This window comes from Portunus trituberculatus, chromosome 44 (genome assembly GCF_017591435.1).
Source record: "Portunus trituberculatus isolate SZX2019 chromosome 44, ASM1759143v1, whole genome shotgun sequence".
In the NCBI taxonomy this organism is placed as follows: Eukaryota; Metazoa; Arthropoda; class Malacostraca; order Decapoda; family Portunidae; genus Portunus; species Portunus trituberculatus.
This window is the reverse complement of record NC_059298.1, coordinates 2,353,054-2,369,719: the sequence shown is the minus strand read 5'-3', so window position 1 is coordinate 2,369,719 and position 16,666 is coordinate 2,353,054. Positions and strand designations below refer to the sequence as shown.

At 42.3% G+C, this 16,666-nt stretch overlaps 1 protein-coding gene across 2 annotated transcripts; it reads right to left on the bottom strand.

Annotated features, from left to right (window-relative positions):
- Nucleotides 1–360: 360 nt before the first annotated feature.
- Nucleotides 361–13,875, bottom strand: LOC123518901 (putative cyclin-dependent serine/threonine-protein kinase DDB_G0272797/DDB_G0274007). 2 transcript variants are annotated; one of them, XM_045279961.1, is made up of 5 exons: nt 6,014–6,215; nt 5,259–5,597; nt 4,811–4,919; nt 3,179–3,578; nt 361–600 (listed from the first exon to the last, which is right to left on the bottom strand). In XM_045279961.1, exons 1-5 carry the CDS (start codon nt 6,072–6,074, stop codon nt 475–477), a joined length of 1,035 nt encoding a protein of 344 aa, XP_045135896.1. In that variant the 5' UTR covers nt 6,075–6,215; the 3' UTR covers nt 361–474. The 2 variants fall into 2 exon arrangements, with proteins under 2 accessions (XP_045135896.1, XP_045135897.1); XM_045279962.1 differs by lacking the exons at nt 361–600; nt 3,179–3,578; nt 4,811–4,919 and adding exons at nt 9,783–9,936; nt 13,718–13,875 and having other exon boundaries at nt 5,320–5,597; nt 6,014–6,601.
- Between the last annotated feature and the right edge of the window lie 2,791 nt (nt 13,876–16,666).

Below are 16,666 nucleotides of genomic sequence, written 5' to 3'. Positions count from 1 at the left end.
TTCAGTGTATGCCACTGTCCTTTATTTATTGACAACTTCTCTCGGTTATGTTGTACAGTTCTGTAAATATCTAGTTTTTGTTTTATCTTACCTACTTTTTTTTCATTTTCTCTCCTTTTTAAATAATGCGCACCACCAGTTTCATAGTGAAGTTAGTGGTCGACGTGTTTGTATCTTGCATTCATTTTAGAACGGGAACCAAGCAGGCCAATCGTTGCACACGCATAGGATGGAAATATTTCTCCTTCCATCTTTCTTCTTGTTCATCATTATCACTCAGTATGGAACGACAATTATATATATATATATATCATCTTGGATTTGCAACTCTCTCTCTCTCTCTCTCTCTCTCTCTCTCTCTCTCTCTCTCTCTCTCTCTCTCTCTCTCTCTCTCTCTCTCTCTCTCTCTCTCTCTCTCTCTCTCTCTCTCTCTCTCTCTCTCTCTCTCTCTCTCTCTCTCTCTCTCTCTCTCTCTTACACATTCTCAATCTTAATCTTGATGACGTCATCGGCCTGAGCCAGCAGCTGTTTCTTCTCTGAGCAGGTCAGATCGTCCTCCAAGTAGTCATCAAGGTCCTCTTCCAGCTCCAACTCGGGCGGCTGAGGGAGAAAGACAGTTTTAGCTTTCCGCGGTGTAGAAGAAAATGATAATTGACTTTCCTGTTACATGTCAAGTGGAAGAGGTTTTAAATTTTCTCATTATTTTTGATAAGGTGATTGACTTAACTAGATTCTTAAAGGATGGTGAAAGAATGTAGATCAGCTAACCAACATAGGAACTGAAAAAGAGTGTAGTTAGCTTGAAATTTAATGACAACCAACGCTGACAGACAGACAGACATAAAGATAAACAGACGGACAGATAGTCAGCCAGACAAGAGTGAACAATGATCCTGCTCATAAAGAAGGTTAGTAAAGAAAAATAGGTTGAAAAAGCGACACTTGTATAAGAATGGTGTGTGTGTGTGTGTGTGTGTGTGTGTGTGTGTGTGTGTGTTTCACCTCGGTCGCCTGTTGGTCACCCAACCAGTCTTCCCCATTACGGAGCTAGCTCATAGACCGATCTGTGTGTGTGTGTGTGGCGGGGGGATAGGACTGAGACCACAACACACTCCACACACCGGGAAAGCGAGGTCACAACCCCTCGAGTTACATCCCGTACCTATTTACTGCTAAGTGAACAGGGTCTACACATTAAGAGGCTTGCCCATTTGCCTCGCCGAGTCAGGGATTGGAACCCAGGCCTTCTTGGTTGTGAACCGAGCGTGCTAACCACTACACTACGCGCTGTGTGTGTGTGTGTGTGTGTGTGTGTGTGTGTTTCACTGTTTGATCTGCTGCAGTCTCTGACGAGACAGCCAGACGTTATCCTACGGAACGAGCTCAGAGCTCATTATTTCCGATCTTCGGATAGGCCTGAGACCAGGCACACACCACACACCGGGACAACAAGGTCACAACTCCTCGATTTACATCTCGTACCTACTCACTGCTAGGTGAACAGGGGCTACACGTGAAAGGAGACACACCCAAATATCTCCACCCGGCCGGGGAATCGAACCCCGGTCCTCTGGCTTGTGAAGCCAGCGCTCTAACCACTGAGCTACCGGGCGTGTGTGTGTGTGTGTGTGTGTGTGTTGCAAAATAATGAAACATCACACTGATTTTCATTAAGTATACAAACAAAGCAAATGCATATGAGAGTAATTCCTTGAACTTAAGTAAGGTAAAAGTGTATGTTAGGAGCAATTTGAAATGTAGCATAAATGAAAGTCAAGGCACTACATACATGCAACCGGTGCAGACACACAGATAAACAGGTAGGCGAGAAGACCGAGAGTAGGATTGCAGATAAGCGATGAATAATGATAATAAAATAAAGAAAAAATGGGAGAACAAAAAATAAAGGACATTCACAAACGATAGAAATGAGAGAGAGAGAGAGAGAGAGAGAGAGAGAGAGAGAGAGAGAGAGAGAGAGAGAGAGAGAGAGAGAGAATAAAACAAAGACGACAACCAAAAACAAAAAAAAAGATAAAAACCAGCGCTAAATTGACGAGCTGTAAGACAAAATCGTAAAAAAATTAAAAAGAAAGAAAAAATAAAATAAAACCATTCCTACTGTATCAAAGCTGCAGTCCGTTTAAAAAGTCACAACGCTGCACCACATTTAAAATCTAAATACGCTCATAGGAATTTACGTAAAAAAAAAGAAGAGATTGAGGGGACGATGCTCACGTAGGCAATATAATTTACTTGATTGACTCACGTGTACAAAAATAAAAGAAATATTTATACAAGAAATGGATATCATGTTCATGTGACATTTACCCATATAGTTTATTCAGCGCTCTCCCTCATCGAACCTGTGACCCCTCCCACTCTCTCTCTCTCTCTCTCTCTCTCTCTCTCATCACAGTGCGACGTACCATCATCGACAAACTAGACTGGTTTTGACAGGGCGCATTTATTTATATATGTGTACATGTATCTAATTTTTTTTTGTTTTATGCTGGAATACTTATGCATATGATTGATTGCAGATTTAAAAAGTTCAGTGATTCCTAACCTGTGGCCCAGTTTTCTCCTTGATGTCTTGCGAGGAAACTGTATGAATGTGTACCGTAGAGTTTATCTTCCACAGTGTTGGGTGACTAATGTATACGGTCCACCATTTTTTTAATGCTATCCGGTTATTAGTGAAGTTTTCTTTTTTTTTTTTTTTTTTTTTGACTGTGCTCATAAAAGGCTGAGTGTGTCGTGGAAATAATTAATTCATTTTGGATATTAATGCATTCTAACAAAATAAAAGAAAATAATATCGGTGCTTGAAAGATTTATGTGATGAATATGTATTTCACTGTCGCTTTTACGTCTAACAGCAATAACCACAACAGCAAGAACAGCTAAATTATAACAACAATGACGACGACGAGAACAAAAACAACAACAACAACAACAATAACTAAACTATCCCATACGATAACTATGGAAGGAAGACAGAAGTGGAATAGAGAGATTAACCTAAAAAAGAATGAGAAGAGAAGATGCAATGGATAAGAAAAATGTGGAAAGGAATGTCACATCCTACCGACCACTGACGCTCGGATTAAAAATAGTTATGTAAAAGTTACCAAAAAAATATAAAAGGAAGTTAGTTTGAATTGTGTCATCTTACCTTTGTTTTCACCACCTTGATATCCTCGGGCGGCGCTGTGAGAGTGAAGCAGAGCCACAGGATCACCAGGGCAGAGGTGAAGATGGTGACAGCAATGAACCAGCGGGGCAGTCCTGATTTCCGCGAGATGCACTCCAGCAGATCCAGTTGCTGTTGCCCCTGCTGAGTTTGTGCCGTCTGCTGATTCTGCTGCTGTTGTTGTTGTTGCTGCTGGTGCTGCTGCTGGTCCTGCTGGTGGTGGACGTGGTGGTGGTACGGCTGGTGCTGCTCCTGAGGCTGTTTGTCGTGTTGTGAGTGTTGTGGCGTGTCCTGCTGCTGCTGCTGTTGCCCTTGCTGTGTCACGTGGCGGTGGCGGCAGTCGTGGTGGCCGGCGTGGGGGTCAGGCAGCAGCACTCCGGACCTGCGCCAACCAACATCCATATTAAAAAGGACACTTGGAGTACACTTAAAAGCCTTCTTCTATGACAGGGACTATTTTCAAGATGATTATTCGTGTCCTCATGAGTTTTTTCCTTTAATGGTACAACGTCTTGATCTAATTACCATCAATTATAGAATCATAAAAGAAGTCATGGAGATCCAATTAACTTTCATTGAAGAGTATATGAAGTAATTGAGATAAGATGATGAAACGTTTGAAAATGCGATTCAAAGAGAGAAGAAAGAACGACTCGGATAAATACTGTTTGTGGAAGATAAAAGCCATGAATCTCATGTAGTGAAAAATAGAAAGAGAAAGAAAAGAAAAGAAAAAAATAGTAGGATGAAAATGTTATAACTATATAGATTATTTCAAGGAAGAAGAAAAAATTAACAAAATAATTCTCCATCACATGGAAGCAAAGAAAAAAAAAAGATTAGCCAGAATAAAGGAGATGACCTTTGGAAGAAATATTTTAGGATGGTTCACTTCAATATAAGATCGAGAGTAATTACTCATTGAAATATTGCTCAAGGGAGAAAGAATGGAGAAATCAAAAGAACCATTATGCACTTTGTGGACGAAGAGAAAAAGATAAAAGGAACCTTAATTAAAAAGAAGGACAAGTCATAAAAGAAGATCAATTTAACCATATTCATGTTAGTTAAAGTTAAAAGCAATTAGGTACTCTGACTGTATATATATATATATATATATATATATATATATATATATATATATATATATATATATATATATATATATATATATATATATATATATATATATATATATATATATATATATATATATATATATATATATATATATATATATATATATATATATATATATATATATATATATATATATATATATATATATATATATATATATATATATATATATATTGTTTAAGGAATGGAAGACAAGAGAAAAAGGAATATTATTTTGTTTAAGACTGAGGTACTGTTAGATAAAAATGTTTAAAGATAACGTGTTTCTTTTACATTATTTTATCGAGGAAAATTTAAATCTGATCATGTGTTATTTTTACAGTAGCATTACTCTTCCTTCCCCGTCCTTCCCCACCAGTGTATCCTTCCTTTTAAACTGTAAGTCTCTAATCATCTGCTCAAGTTTCTTTCAGTTCCTTAATTATCCTCTTCCTCTGACACCCCGGTCCATCCCTCGCCCCGTGTGGTGCTCACCCAGCTCCTATGGTGTAGTGGCCGAGGAGCTGGGAGTAGTACACGCGAGGTCCCCCCACCTGCTGCTTCTCGCCTGTCGCCTCACGTTCCCGCTGTTCGTCGCCTCGGCCTGTGAATTCAAAACGGTAAGGAACTGTGATGACTCTTATCACTATCATGCGTGTCAAGTAATAGCATTTTGTTAAGAACGAGAGTGAAACGGAAATTTCTGTGCGAGGAGACTGTGGAATGATTAAAAAAAAAAAATAAAATATGTAAGATCCATGGATGACATTGGTGGATGCCTAAATATAATGGTGTTAATGTACGCGGTGTGTAGAAAACTTAGAAAAGAAATATTAAGGAAAGAAGAAATAAGAATAACTATAAACGAGGAATACAAAGTAAAAAGTTTATTCCACTCGTACCACTGGGGTGGACTCAATGGAGTAGGGCGGTGGGCACTCACCTTGTGCTGAGTGGTGACCCTCCCTTTGATGATGGGGCTGCTGGTGGTGGTGTCCCTCCTGCTGCTTGTGGCTTTCTTGCTGGTGGTGCGCTGGCTGGTAGTGGTGACTCAGCTGGCGGCTCTCCTGGTAACGCGTTTGGGAGGTGCTGGAGGTCCACGAGGACGTGATGCGTACTAAGCGGCCAACGTGCCCCGCCAGGGACACCATTACGTGCTGGAAGAAAGCCAGCGGAGACCTTGGCTTGGGACGCGGGGTGCCTGCTGCTGTGGCAGCCTGAAGGTGGCAGCCCACGACACAGGCCTCGCGCTCTGCCGACACTTGGTAGGCCGTACCACAGGCTGGGGAGAAAAGCTTACTTGTTTATTAATGTATTTATTTATGTATATATGTATGTGTGTGTATTTATGTTAGGATCGTGCGAACAGCTTCTTCTGTGTTAATGGTTATTCATATCGCTCTTTACTCTCCCTTCCTGATTCATAAATGTGTAATTAACATTTTAGTGCTGAATAACTGCTGATAGGTGGCACTGGTGTTGCATTAATATTCTCAGTCATTCACATATTAATTCACTGATTGATTAATTTATTCAGTAACCGTAACTTCTGATATCCTTGTTTGTGTTTATCATTCCTGGAAAGGCTGTCAAACTGCACCATCAACATCTGCAGCGCCTTTTGGTATCTGATTGCTGTTCGCACTTCATGGCTCACACGTCTCACATCTCGTTAGTAGCGAACAGTGAGGAACCTACCGTGTCTGCAGGAGTCCTTGGCCTGCTGCAGCCTCTCCCTCTCCCCCACTGCCTCGCCCATGTGCTGCCCTGCGGCGCCTCTCCGCGACTCGTCTCTTGTTGGGAGTTACCAGCCAGGATGATGATGGCGCTGTGATGGGCCGAATCATCATGCAGGGGCACCGCGGGATGGCTGGTGGCGGAGGTGGTGGAAGTGGTAGAGGTGGTGGTGGTGGTGGAGGGTGGATGTGTGGCAGGAACTTGTGTGGTAGTGGGGTGGTGGTGGGTCGGGCTGGCCTCCTCTGGGTGAGTGGTGGTGGGCTGGTGGTGGGCGGGATGGTCCTGCACGGGGTGGTCGGCGGGCTGGGTGGTGGTGTGGCGAGTCTTGTGGTCCGTGTTTGGTCTCACTCCGTTCTGCGCCGCCCCGATGACCTGCTGCTCTTCCACCTCCACCACCAAATCGTGGGGAGAGCTGCGAGGGGGCGGAGGCGGGGGTCGCGGGGGCATGACGACAGGCCCCAAGTGGATGACGCGTGTCCTCTGGGGCGTGGTGATGAGCGCCAGTGTGAACATGTCGCACCCACGCCCACATGTCGCTGAGAGGGCCGCCTGAGACAATGAAAATAGTTAGCCGTCTAATGCTCACCGCGAGAAGCCGCAAGGGTGAAAATGATCGTCCTATAATGGCTTTTGTCTATCCCTGTCCCAAGCAGAAGTTGAAACAGCGGTCTTATACATTTCTGTCTCTATTCCTTTGATTTATGTCTCTATGTCCCATGTAGGTGAAAATAGCTAATATTTTGTGTACCTTTGTGTCCCCCAGCAAAGAATGAAATAGCTGTTTAATTCGTATTCTGTGTTTTTGACTCTCCTACTATTGCCTACAGGAATTGAAATATGTTACCATCTCTATGTTGGCAGGGAAGGTTAAAATAGCTGTCTTATACTGGTGTCTGTCTATCCTTCTGTCACATGGAGCGGTTGGAATAAGTGTCTAATATTGGCTTCTGTCTCCTCTTGACCCCTTAGTAAAAGCCACCAAAATAGTTGTTTTATACTGACTTCTATGTTATTCTATTATCAGCAAGAATTCATTTAACCAGCCGAATGTATGGGTTGAAGTATATAGATATATCTCTCTCCATCTGTCTGTCTGAATGCATTTACTCGTTTATTTATGTCTGTTTGTCCGCTTGTTTGTTTGTGTATCTTTGTCTAGCCGTGAATCTGTGTGTGTCTGTCTGGTTATGAATTTATGCTTTTGTCAGTGTCCCTTTCTCTCTCCCTGTTCTCTCTCTCTCTCTCTCTCTCTCTCTCTCTCTCTCTCTCTCTCTCTCTCTCTCTCTCTCTCTCTCTCTCTCTCTCTCTCTCTCTCTCTCTCTCTCTCTCTCTGTGTGTGTGTGTGTGTGTGTGTGTGTGTGTGTGTGTGTGTGTGTGTGTGTGTGTGTGTGTGTGCGCGCGAGCCTCACCACCGCTATATTTATGGCATGGGAGAGTACAGCGTGTAAAGAGAATAGGACATTCGGTGTGTTATTGATAAAAAGACAGCCAATAATCTTTCAAAAGTAGAGAATGTTGAATAACTTAAACAAGCCCATCACACTTTGACCGAAGCCTCATCAGGAATGCATCACGTTATCTCGCGTTCGCCACTTTTTTATAATTTAGGGCAAGAACCCAAAGCCTTTTTTTTTCGTTTGATATTTACGGATTCCATTTATTGTACACTGTTTTCATTTATGCATCTCTCCTCGCTAACACGCGCAGACATAAACAGATAAACAAACAGACACACACACACACACACACACACCCGGTAGAGCGCTGGCTTCACAACCCAGAGGACCGGGGTTTGATTCCCCGGCCGGGTGGAGATATTTGGGTGTGTCTCCTTTCACGTGTAGCCCCTGTTCACCTAACAGTGAGTAGGTACGGGATGTAAATCGAGGAGTTGTGACCTTGTTGTCCCGGTGTGTGGTGTGTGCCTGGTCTCAGGCCTATCCGAAGATCGGAAATAATGAGCTCTGAGCTCGTTCCGTAGGGTAACGTCTGGCTGTCTCGTCAGAGACTGCAGCAGATCAAACAATTAAACACATACACTTGCTTATGGTTGTCCGTCGAGGGCACGACGACGACCTCTCCCATGATGCCTGTCATGTGCTCTGATGTAGCTGAGCAGTCCAGTTCGTGTCATGAATCCCCTGTGGCAGATGTTGCAGATGTGGGGTGTATCTCTATTTTCTATTTGGTTTTGGCGCCTGTGGTGTCTTGCTGCACGGATTTGCTCACACACACACACACACACACACACACACACACACACACACACACACACACACACACACACACACACACACACACACACACAGATACAATATTGACCTTTTTCAGTGATGTATCCAATATTTGAGTCTTTAAATTAAGAAAGGGAATTCTGAAACACAGGTGATGACTGCGGGTACTTTAGCATGATGCTTCTTATGCAGGGATCAAAAATGGCTTTTGGTTGCTTTACTATTTGATGCCAGTGAGTGTTGCTTTAGACGGGGAATTCACAGAAAATAACAATGACCTCTCTAGTTCCGATCTCATAGTAGCCTTAAATTAAGAGAAGAAAAATGAAGGGGAATGAGTGGCGAAGGTTGCTTAAGGAACCCTGAAAAGAACGGGTAGGTGAGGAGGAGCCTTCGCCTTTTTTCCCCTTCATTTCTTACTTTAAGCTAAATATTGTGGTCTACGTATCACTTATATTAGAAGGTCACACAAGTCTGCTGTTATTGGTTCTTTCTTTGTTTCCCATTGTGCTCTTTTGTATTTACAGTGTTTTCTATCTGCGAGGAAGACTTGTTGCTGAAATGTAAGACAAATATACACTAGTACTTTATCACAAGTTTCTGCTACAGTCTAATAATTCGATAATAATTTGATAGGAAGTAGTATGGGTGAGCATCGTGTTTGACTACTTCAGCGTTCATTGGCATGGTGGAGCGTCCAAGTTCTCCATAAGTTAGCAGTATTCATGAAGATTCACGAAGACTCTTAACAAAAAGACACCCTTAAGAACCCGAACAATTATCTCTGCGTCCTGTGAAGCTACACTTAGTTAGAGAATTAAGTGTTTAAGAAGAAGAGTCTAAGTAACTTGAATGTATATAGTTATCGGCACTCGAGTGGTTGTGTGGTAGAGCGTTCATGTCTAAAGGTTGCTAGTTCGATCTCAGCTCACCGCTCTTCCTAAATGGGAGACAGCACATTTATTTTTTTATATACTTTATTGGTATAAAAAAAAAACATAACCCTACAGCGATCTATACCGCCTTACTGTTGTTGCGCTATAACTCACTGGAATGCTGGTAATGTGCTTAGGGTTCATATTATTGGTATTTAGTAGTATATTATCTCTCTCTCTCTCTCTCTCTCTCTCTCTCTCTCTCTCTCTCTCTCTCTCTCTCTCTCTCTCTCTCTCTCTCTCTCTCTCTCTCTTAATTACGTAAGTTCACCTCTCACTGGGTCATTTCACGTCGCTCCAAAGTACACGTTCGCTTCCAAACTCGTTCAGACTCCCGCCACCAACTGTATTAACGCGTGTAGCCGAGCTTGGAATTGGCTTATGTAACAGTTTGACCTCTCTCCCCCTCCTACTCTCACGCCCCCCTTCTCTCTCTCTCTCTCTCTCTCTCTCTCTCTCTCTCTCTCTCTCTCTCTCTCTCTCTCTCTCTCTCTCTCTCTCTCTCTCTCTCTCTCTCTCTCTCTCTCTCTCTCTCTCTCTCTCTCTCTCTCTCTCTCTCACCTGCAGGAGATCAGTGTTGGTGAAGTGACTCTCACACTCTGCTTTGCATGACTGCCAGGTGGGCATAGCCGTGGTCAGCCTGGCCATGCACACCACCCACGCCCACAGCCACGCCCACACCCTCGCCGCCGCCCACATCCTCCCTCACCGACTCCTGCAAAGAGAAAGGGCTGAGTTATTCCTGTCTCTTGTGGTGGTTTTTGTTCTTTTTTCCTCCTCCTGTTTCTTTTTGTCTCGTTTTTCTTATCGCTCCTTCTTCATCTTCTTCTCCTTCTATTCTTCCCCCTCCTCCTCCTCTTTCGCCTCCTCCTCCTCCTCCTCCTCCTCCTCCTCCTCCTCCTCCTCCTCCTCCTCCTCCCTCCTCCTCCTCCTCCTCCTCCTCCTCCTCCTCCTCCTCCTCCTCCTCCTCCTCCTCCTCCTCCTCCTCCTCCATATTCTACTGGTTCTGTCATTGACATTACGGAAAAAGTACATAATTTATTATTGTTGCCGTTTTATTGGTGTCATTGTTGTCGTTGTGGTTGTTGTTGTTGATGGCATTTGTTCTTCGTCTTTTTCTTCTTCTTCTTCTTCGTCTTTTTGTTGTTGTTGTTGTTGTTATTGTTGTTGTTGTATTGTTTTGTTTTTAGCCTCCATTATTTCGTTTCCATTTTCTTTCCATCCTCATACTTTTCTTCATGTTTATTCACTATTGCCACCACCACCACCACCACCACCACCACCACTACCACTACCACTACTACTACTACTACTACTACTACTACTACTACTACTACTACTACTACTACTACTACTACTACTACTACTACTACTGATAATAATGATAATAATAGTAATAAAACTAATGATAATAATGATAATAATAAGGATGATAATAAGGATAGCAACATCTACAACAACCTACCTTCCCCACCGTCTTAATACCCACATTCATATTTTCATCCCATTTATCTTAACTCCATTTTTGTCCCAGCATGTGTAAATCTCACTGTCATAAACATTAGTTTTCCGCCCCCGACCAGGTGTGTGTGTGGGTGGTGGCGTGGCGGGAGCAGGTTAATTAACAGGTCAATTAACTCATCTCCAACAAAAATAATCCATCTCTTGAAATAATAAAATCAGTAGGTTAATTTTGTTCCTCCCTCCCTTCACATATTTATTAACTCAGGAACGGTTCATTAGCTGTGAATATATTAGATGTGTGTGTGTGTGTGTGTGTGTGTGTGTGTGTGTGTGTGTGTGTGTGTGTGTGTGTGTGTGTGTGTGTGTGTGTGTGTGTGTGAGAGAGAGAGAGAGAGAGAGAGAGAGAGAGAGAGAGAGAGAGAGAGAGAGAGAGAGAGAGAGAGAGAGAGAGAGAGAGAGAGACAGAGAGAGAGACAGAGACATATTTTCGAACATCACTTGGCAAGACATAAGTACTACATCGTCAAAAACCGTAACACACACACACACACACACACACACACACACACACACACACACACACACACACACACACACACACACACACACACACACACACACACACACACACACACACACACACACACACTACAGTCAATAAACTTCTACTCAACCTCTCCTTCATTCAGAGCCTCGTGATCCAATACTACTTGAAGTGCTCATACATTGACCTCCTGAATCAATCTTTGTTACACGCTGGCTACTGACTGACGCCCGCATCTCCTGTGGCCCAATTTGGTAACGCTCTTATGTTAAAGTGATGGAATGATGCCAGAGAGCCGCTCTGCTGTTACAGTGAGGAATAATTGATAAATACCGAAGGCAAAAATAGCAAGGAAATGTTGTTTTGTTATTTATTCACGCTAATGCACTTTTCTTGAATGCGTTATGCAATTTTTTAAAGATTTTATTGAGTCACTTGTAGGAGAGAGCTAAAATGAATGAATGGATAGACAATTACGTACTGTCTTTTCCTACTTCACATGCAATGGTTCTTGAATGTTTCTGTCTTCCTTTAGAATTTGTGATGGTCAAGACTCATGCGTGACCCATTGATAGAACACTCTTAATCTATTTTTTGGTCTACTTTACGATGCTTTGTGGAAATGGAATATATCTACCGTTTAATACTGAATGGGAATGAAAGGTGTTGGAATATACTTTTAGTAACTGTGACCTGTGACATGCAGGTTTTTAATATATCTTGGGCTTCTTTATAATAGGATACAGATGGAGGTGTTAAAATAGAATTGTAACAGTGATCCGTAACACGTAAGTCTGCAATATCTCTGAGTCTTTTTCGTGGTAACTGGATGGAATAGTAAAAAATAGCAGTGATTCATGACGTACAGTGTTGTAATACTCTTAGTCTACTTTACGATATTGGTTAGGAAATAAAAGGGTGAGGATACGAGTTTTGTTTTTATGCTGTGGGTTTTCTTAGGCAAATCTCCTCCATGAACATTATATCCGTTCAAATTCGACGAGAACAATTCCTTTCATAATAGCTTGAGTTAAGTTCCTTTGGGTTGTGTTCTCTTGGATATATAACTATGTAGAACATCAGAAGCAATGTATACAATTGTTTACAGCACCTGAGAGAAGGGAATTGGAACGGAGAGAGGAGATTATCCATTTTTTAGCCATTATGATGATTAGAGGAAGCTGCGGAACAATTACAAAGGCCTCTTGCTACTTTGTGATTATGGAAACACGTCATGTATAGTAGCACTGAAAGGGTTAAGTTAGAATAGGTTAAGGGTTGACTGTATTATGGCGGACATTTTTCACTGGGGAGTCTTCGTGAGGTGAAATCGACTTTATTGACATTTGTTTAGGAGAGTTGTATTGTGTCATCCATCTATCTATTATTTACTGAGCGAGAAAGAAAACAAATTACAAAGATGAAACTAGAACGTGTGTCTTTCTATTCATCATTGTTTTGTATATTGTTTTTCTTTTCGTCTGTATGTTTACTCTTTATGTTTGTGCTTCTTTTCTATGCCCTACTTTTTTTTTTATTTCCATTCCCCTCTTCTTTTCATTTCACTCTTTTTTTATTTTCTTTTTTTTCGTTATTTTATTTTCAGTCATTATCTCTTCAACTCCTGGTATCCCATCACCTTTACTACCACCATGCTTCACCACTATCACCACCTTGAATATTCATCACTGTCACCACTTCTCACTATCAAAAACTTTCATCACCAGTACACCACCACCACCACCAGTACCTTAATTGTCGTCAACACCACTACTATTATCACTTCATCACCATCAGTCACCATCGCTCGACACTATCATCACTTCATCCTCATTATCATCACATTACACCCATCATTTAATTGATAATACCAATGACACCACCACAATTACGGTTTCATCACCACTCACCACAATTCGGAATATCGTCACTTATCGCTGCCACAACCAATACCATTATGACTTCCACCACCATATCACGACGAGTCATCCCCACCAACACTTATAGAGGCTGTCACCACTACCAATACCACGGAACACCGCTAATATTACTATACCTTCACACTAATGCATCTCCCCCATCATTAAAACCACTACCTCACCACACCACAACCACTAGTATAGGCTTTCACCACCACCACCAATGCTACTAACACCACTACCTTCACCACTATGCATAGTAACACCATCACCTCACCAAGCCACAACCACTAGTATAAGCTGTCACCACCACTACCACCAACTTATTAACACCACTACCTTCACCATTATGCATACTAACACCACCAAAACCATCACCTCACCACAGCTTTACTACCACCAGTCACCATCACTCAACCCCCCTCCCCACTAGAGGCTGTCACCATCGAGAGTTTAACCCTTCCTCATAAACAAAGTGTAGGGAGCCTGGGCAACCTAAGCCGGGATCTCAGTGCACTTGCAATCATCACTGTGGGAAGCGCTGCAGGGGTAGGGCCGCGGTGCCTTACCTCTCAGTAGACCCTCTTGACCCAGGCAGCCCTCGCCACGCACACGATCCACATAAACAAGGACGAGGAACCGCAGAAACACCAAGGATCACTAGGCTACTCTACCGCCCCTTCCAGTTCCCCGTCGGGTTGATATTGATCCAGACGCCACACCAGAGCCACCTCGCGTCCAATGGAACAACCGCCCTTCGCCGCCGCTGCTCCACACTTCCCTCCACATCCCCCCCCCCCACTGCTTGGCCCTCCACCTCCTTCTCCACTACCACCACCGTCACCACGCTTTACCTGTAGTAGTAGTAGTGGTGGGAGAAGGAAGAGGAAGAGGAGGTGGAGGAGTGATGTATTTCAATCTCTCTCTCTCTCTCTCTCTCTCTCTCTCTCTCTCTCTGTCTTTCGTCCTGTCAGATTGTAGTAGATGTATCTTTTTTTTTTTATCGTGTTTTTATTTTCCTTTATGCAAGACTATTTTTTTTTTCCGACTTTTTACTGACAGAGTTTCTCCTCTCCCTCCTCTCTAACTGCTCACACTCTTCTCTATCTCTCTTCTCTTTCAGCTTCCTCTTTCTTTGTCTTCCTATATTTTTCCTCCTCCACCGCCACCACCACCACTTCCTCCTCCTTCACCCGTGAACTTCATGTATTTTTTCTTTCTTCTTTTTCCAGGCTGTGTAGTCTTAAGATTTCATATTTGCCACTTTCTTTGCATTCTTGTTTATATTTACTTGTGTTTCCTAATATTATCACATATTTGGTTTTCTTTGTGGTAGTTTTAGTGTGTGTGTGTGTGTGTGTGTGTGTGTGTGTGTGTGTGTGTGTGTGTGTGTGTGTGTGTGTGTGCTCAGTTCTGCCTTTCATCTTTTCTTTTCCTTATATTTAATCTGGTACGTTTAATTTGCTTATGCTCCTTTGCCGTTATTTTTTTTCTTTTTTCTTGTACTTCCTCTAAATGTTCCTCCTTCTATCTCCTTTATTATCCTCCCACTTCACGAATACGTCTCCTTCTCACTTGTTGTGTTGCCTTTTATTTATTCTCCATCTTCATCTGATTTTGCTATTACATTGTCTCCCTCTTAGTGTTTCTCCATCCTTCTTTTCCACTTTCCTTTACTTTACATTTAGACTTCATTCCTTCATGTCTCATCTTTACCTCGTCATGTTTTATTTCTGACTTATTTTAGCATTCTCTTTATTCAACCGACATGGAAATGCGTTCTGAAATGCTTTTGCTGTCCCACCACGTCTGTTTTTAAAGGCTGCACAGATTAGTCAACAGAGTAAAAATGAATGTTAATCTATTACCAGAACTATAAAATAAAGAACACCCTTAAAAAAAAAAAAACCTGTGTAATTTGATATATAGAGAGAGCCGTTAGAATGTATGGACTAGTGGTGATGCGGTGCGGAAGTGATTTAGAATATTACACCTCAGTCGTCCGGTACTCGTATTTACACACACACACACACACACACACACACACACACACACACACACACACACACACACTCATTTCATCCCCATGCATTCGCTTCCGTGATTTTCCTTCCAGCTAACCGGTCATTTTCTTTAATTTGTCGCGATTATCTAATTATTCCTCCTTCCATCCATCCCTCCCTCCTTCCCCCCTCTCCCTCCCTCCCTTCCTCCCTCCATCATGAACTGCTAATAGTCTGTTAAATTCCTCGTTTAAAGTTATCCCGCTCTTGCCCAATGATACTATTTTCTGGATGTGAAATAGTAGTAGTAGTAGTAGTAGTAGTAGTAGTAGTAGTAGTAGTAGTAGTAGTAGTAGTAATAGTAGTAATAGTAGTAGTAGTAGTAGTAGTAGTAGTAGTAGTAGTAGTAGTAGTAGTAGTAGTAGTAGTAGTAGTAGTAGTAGTAGTAATAGTAGTAGTAGTAGTAATAGTAGAAGTAGTAGTAGTAGAAGTTAGTGCTAGAATTGTAATATTACCAAATAGTGTTGTTCTTGCAAAAGGACTGCAAATGAAATGAAGGTTTACTCTCGTACTCTGTAATCTCTGGCATTGGTTGGCTAATGAGGAAAGGTGAGCAGGTACGCTGATGCAGAGAGAGAGAGAGAGAGAGAGAGAGAGAGAGAGAGAGAGAGAGAGAGAGAGAGAGTGAGTCAGTCGTCTATCCTCACCTCTATGCCTTTCAACCAGTACCTTTTCTTCTCGCTCTTCCCTTGAAATAAAAAAAGAAAGCAGACTGTGTTTGTGGTACAATTCTCCAGGGAGAGAGGGAAGGGAGGTTTAGAGAGCGAGGGAGGAAAAGCACGCACTGGGGCAAGAAGGGAAGGAGGGGAAAGTTAAAAGATTTATCGTGATGACATGAGGCAAAGAAAAAAAAAAGGAGCGGAGGAAGAAAATAAAAAAAAAATATATATAAAAAAAACGTGGAAATGAAAAAGGCTTTTGATGGCAACTTCATTACGTGTAGAAGGTCAAGAAAAAGACTGAATGAAAAGTTATCAAGGGCAAAGAAAGATTTAAAAATGGGAAACTGGGGAGGCCTTTATTAGTTTCTCTTGTGATACAGTATAATGGAACGACTCCATGATTCTCCGGTGACAGGCCCAAGTAGACGTGAAAAATCAATTAAATCACCATCACAAGAACACTATGTGATACAGGATAAGGTTCTAAGAGGGCGCTATACCTTCTCCACCAAGAGACTCCATGATTCTCCGATGACAGACCCAAGTAGACGTGGAAATCAATTAAATCACCATCACAAGAACACTACATGATACAGGGTAAGGTTTCAAGAGAGCGCTATCTCCTCCACCAAGACAATGCCGTGCGCCAAGATCGAACTCGTAATTTTTTGGCTACGAGCCGAACACTTTACCGCAGAGCCACCCGAATCCCGCACACCACGTCCCTTCCAGCGATGAAATAAATTTATCAGCGTCCTCGCCTCCACGTGCAACCTTTACGTGCTACTCTGAC